Raw genomic sequence first — 4951 nt, 5'->3', positions numbered from 1 at the left:
ATGAGCATGAGGGAATTTTGAGAAACACATCCCCACTACCTAAGCTCACCAGCTCTCCAACACTTTATTTTTTAATATGTTCTAGTAAGGACAGAAACATTAGTTTGTTACATTCTGCTCATGTGGATAAAAGAGATAGTTATTGAAATGTTGAGGGAAAGGCAGTGGTAACCTATTTGGATGTCCTAAATGAAGGAGAATTTAAATTCTCCCATATTGTCCCTATGTTGAGAATTTGGAAAAAGAGAACTGGGTCCTCTATTAATGAAATTTTCTCTGTCCTCTCATATTTTCAGTGATGAATATCTTGATTGGAAATAACTCCTTGGTGACTGAGTTTGTTCTTGCTGGATTGACAGATCATCCAGGACTTCAGCTACCCCTCTTTTACTTGTTTCTAGGGATCTACATTGTCACCATGGTGGGCAACATTGGCTTGATTACTCTTACTGGTTTCAGTTCTCACCTCCACACCCCCATGTACTATTTCCTCTTCAACCTCTCCTTCATTGATCTCTGCTACTCTTCTGTTTTCACTCCCAAAATGCTGATGAACTTTGTCTCAATAAAGAATGTCATCTCTTATGTGGGGTGCATGACTCAGCTGTTTTTCTTCCTCTTTTTTGTCATCTCTGAATGCTATATGTTGACTTCAATGGCCTATGATCGCTATGTGGCCATCTGTAATCCATTGCTGTACAAGGTCACTATGTCCCATCAGGTGTGTTCTGTGCTATCTTTTGCTTCTTATATGATGGGTTTTGCTGGAGCCACTGCCCACACAGGCTGCATGCTTAGACTAACCTTCTGCAACGCCAGTGTCATCAACCATTACTTGTGTGACATACTCCCACTCCTCCAACTTTCTTGTACAAGCACCTATGTCAATGAGGTAGTAGTTCTCATTGTCGTGGGTATTAATGTTACAGTCCCCAGTTTTACCATCCTAATTTCTTATGTTTTTATTCTTAATAGCATTCTTCACATCAAATCTACTCAAGGAAGATCAAAAGCCTTCAGTACCTGCAGCTTTCACATTGTTGCTATCTCACTATTTTTTGGGTCAGGGACCTTTATGTATCTTGCATACTCTTCTGGATCAATGGAACAGGGAAAAGTTTCTTCTGTTTTCTACACTAATGTTGTACCCACGGTCAATCCCTTAATCTACAGTTTGCGGAACAAGGATGTCAAAGTTGCGCTGAAGAAAGCCATGATGAAGGCTCATAGCAGAATCACATTCTCATAAGAAATAATAATGAAAGGAAATTGAAGAACCTTAAATATTTCTGGTGTTTTGCATGAAGAGCCTTGTTCATACCCATGTGACTTGTACAGATAATGATATATGTGGTATAGTACACTTGTGTTACCACTTCTGTTATTGCTAATTTTTCTTGTTTCTTGTTTCCTTATTTCTGGCATGTCACAACTTTCTAGATAACATGTACTTGTATGTTCATTAAGAAACATATACACTGGTGTCATTCATTATAGTTTCTGTCTCTTTCTGTCTCCTGGGCTATTCCTAAGCTAGAAAAAATATGTGTTTTTGATGTAAATTACAAAGAATAAAATTTTTGTTTTCTTATATAAATTAAGAAGTGTGAAATATGTTAGAAGCATTTTCATTATTCTCAATATTGGCAGTGGTATTGCAACAAAGGCCTAGGACAGAGGTCTAGGATCCAGCATGTTAGGTCTTGTCACTTGTCTCAAAGTAAGCAACAGAATGTTATGGTGAAAAGGCAGAAAAAGGTTAATTCAATGTAACTATGCTATCCTGGTAAGAGGGAAAGTGAGCATTTAATCCCATGTTTGGATGCTGACAGGGCTTTATGTTTAAATAGAAGAAGAATTGTGGAATTGGGGAAAGGCAAGCATAATTGAACAGTCCTGTTCAGAATTTCATTATCTCATTTCTGGTTTTACAAGGGATTTGCCTTACCATAAAGACATTTATTGGATTGTCTCTGAAATGGAATCCAAGGTGATTTCAAGAAGGACAGACTCAGGAAGAAAAAGTTAAAGAGGCAAAAATAGAATCAGAAAGAGACAAAATGGAGTTCATTAGGCCAGTGACGGATGCCTTTCCTTCATTATATGCAACAGGATTTTATTACATAAAGCTACATTATATAAAGCTTTAAACAGAATCAGATACCTATGGTTTGTCAGTTTCTTCTGTTTTTCTCACTCCTTTGCTTTATTAACCTTATGTTTCTTATTCTTTTTGACTAATGGCACAATATTTATCATAAGCTCTCTGCTTCTGAGACCCACTATTAACCCATTTATTATTGAAGAAAATATGTAAAGCTCCATCTTTTATTGGCCAAGACAGGGGATATTTAGAGATTCCAGTGGGAGTGGTGATGAGTATCTAGTTCTTGCTTTAATTCTTGATTTTTAAACTTAGTAACAGGAAAAGTCTCCAAATTAAGTTAGTAGAAATGTTTTACCCAATGTAGTAAAACCAATATGGTTTGTTATGAAAATATGTGTATATAAATAACAAGCTATCTTCCTATTGAGAACTTATGTAGACTTTGCAACATAACAAATAAAACACATTTAACATAGAGGCTGTTTCACATAATTCCTCTACTCCTCAATGCTTTTCCCATCTGTATATCTAGAACGTTAGATATACTTGAGGTTAAGAAACACAAGTTGGAGTACCTTGTTTGTATAATACCAGTAAAAATTACTATTGTAAGACATCATCAATGAAGTGTAATAAATAGGAACATGACTAATAAAGCAGAAAAAACTTTGAGGTTTTATGTTTTTAGATAGGACTGTGGAAGTCTTAGAGAATCGTACTTATGGCCCTGTCAGGAGAACGACCCATGTCAGGATCACAGTTGTTGGAAATCTACAGCTGATACTCCTTTGTGTGCTCCACAGAGTTTAGGCAGAAGCCATGATTGCTCTGAGATACCCCAGCCAATGACTAAGCATGGTGTGTGGCTAATTTCTGCCTCAGAGAGATTTCTTCTGATAGGCATTTTGGCTTGCATACTCCCTATCATTCTGATCAAGTCCTGTTAGAACTACACTGCAGTCTGAATTTTCCTCACATAATTCTTTCATTTCTCTTTCCTTTCTTAGGTGTCAGACTTTCATCTTGATCTGAGGCCTCCATCACTGATTCCTGCTTCCTCCCACTCTATGCTTCAGGCACTCAGCATAATAAATGTCCTGAAGGTCTAATGTTTCTTGGATTCATCTTCTAAGGGTATCTTAAATGACAGAGAGAACTTATGTTAGTTGCCTTTTAAGAATTTGTATAATATGATAATCAGTACAGATTGCTTATGTTATAATGATATCAACCCATTGCATAGAATTGAAGATTCAGAAACAAATCCTTATCTATACAGCCAATTGATTTTAACAAAGCTGAATACTACATATATATAAAGAAAACAATGAATCTTGACCTCTGTTTCACACCAGTTACAACAATTCTACTATAATGGATCAAAAACATACTAAAAAACCATAAACTATATACGTCCTATAAGTAAATACTGGAAACTACCCTGTTGGCATTAGCTTAGAATTTTTACTCAATTCCAGAAAATATTAAATCCAAAGGAAAATAGGCAGGATAAACTTCATTAAAATGATCATGAAACTGTTTGTGGGCAAACCACAAGCTACAGGATTATTTGAAATTTATGTACCAAATAAAAGTATTGTGTCCAGAATATATAACAACTTTTCAGTAATGAAAAGATGCTTCAATAATAAAAAAAAGACCACTAAAAATGGTCAAATGATTTAAAAAGCATTCTAAAGAAAGGCAAGCATATGACCAGTGTGTATATGCAAGATGCTTAACTTCTGCAGCCACTTATCTGTCATGCTTTCAGCACTTACAATATTGCCTGAACTTTGTCCCTTGGGGAGCTGGAACATTTGTCAGGCCTCATCACTGGTCTCCATTTTTAATGGTCCTGACAACCTGTAGGTAGGGGTCTCTATTTGTGAAGGTCAAGCACCCGTTCTGGGGTAGCCCCAACCATCAGTTAATCCTATCATTTAAACTGAAGAAGCTCTGAATGTTTATTGTCCAAAGCTGTGTGATACACATTCTATTCTGTATCACACAATTCTGCATGGTATAGTGGTTAAAGCAAGCAATTTTATATCCATAGGAACCAACTATAAAAAGTTAATCTGCTGGTTAAAATTTTGCCCTTTTGATACTTCATTTGTCCTAGCACTGGGTTTCTTATGTATGAGACAGGTGATGGTAAGGGTAAGCTGAGAGACAGCATATAAAGAATTTAGCCTTGTGATTTCCAGAGAGTGAATATTGGTGGCACAAAGTCTCAGTTTCCTTGTTTGTCTCTCTGATCAGGCTGAAGAACCCAGGATAAGGTCTGTTTTTCATTCTGGTTGTATTCACAGTGCTTCCCAGCCCACATGCTAAAAATTTAAAATGAGAAAGACTATTGAGTTTCTGCTCTGAAAGAGCAGAAATGCTCATGACCTGGGAACTTAATCCATCAGGCTTCTGTGGACTCGGTGTGCTCCTGAGTGTTGTCCCAGCCACGCAGCCAGAAGGTGTGGTCAGTGATGTCAGACTGATCATAAACACATTGTCATTATTCCTTCACTTCTGTCACTATAAAATGACAGAAAGGTAGTAAAAATGGCAATTAACTCAGAAGTACAAAACAAAGAAAAAAAAAAAAACCAGAAGAATCACAATAACCCTGAATCTTGTAAGTTAGAAAGTAGATAAATGAACAATTCTTATTTTAGCATCTTATGACTTCTGCCCTTAATGTAGAACTGGGGAAACCAACAATAACTCCTGATTTACACCATACACTATCCACGTGCTCATAATTTTGTGGCACAAGATATCTTTAGGAGAAGTGAAGGTGGAATTGAATAATGAAGTAATTGGAGTTTCAGATCTCTTCTATTTGTC

At 36.5% G+C, this 4951-nt stretch overlaps 1 protein-coding gene across 1 annotated transcript; it reads left to right on the top strand.

The window, feature by feature from the left end:
* The first annotated feature begins 298 nt into the window (after nucleotides 1–298).
* Nucleotides 299–1249, top strand: LOC141410397 (olfactory receptor 8B3-like). The gene has a single exon (XM_020153830.2). The coding sequence runs from the start codon at nucleotides 299–301 to the stop codon at nucleotides 1247–1249; it is 951 nt and encodes a 316-aa protein (XP_020009419.2).
* Nucleotides 1250–4951: the final 3702 nt, after the last annotated feature.

The sequence above is a fragment of the Castor canadensis genome, chromosome 2 (assembly GCF_047511655.1).
Source record: "Castor canadensis chromosome 2, mCasCan1.hap1v2, whole genome shotgun sequence".
Lineage (NCBI taxonomy): Eukaryota > Metazoa > Chordata > Mammalia > Rodentia > Castoridae > Castor > Castor canadensis.
This window is presented reverse-complemented; position numbering and strand designations above follow the sequence as displayed.

What these genes read in the sequence shown, in the direction of transcription:
- LOC141410397 (XM_020153830.2), top strand. Translation starts at nt 299, where the DNA reads ATGAATATCTTGATTGGAAATAACTCCTTGGTGACTGAGTTTGTTCTT.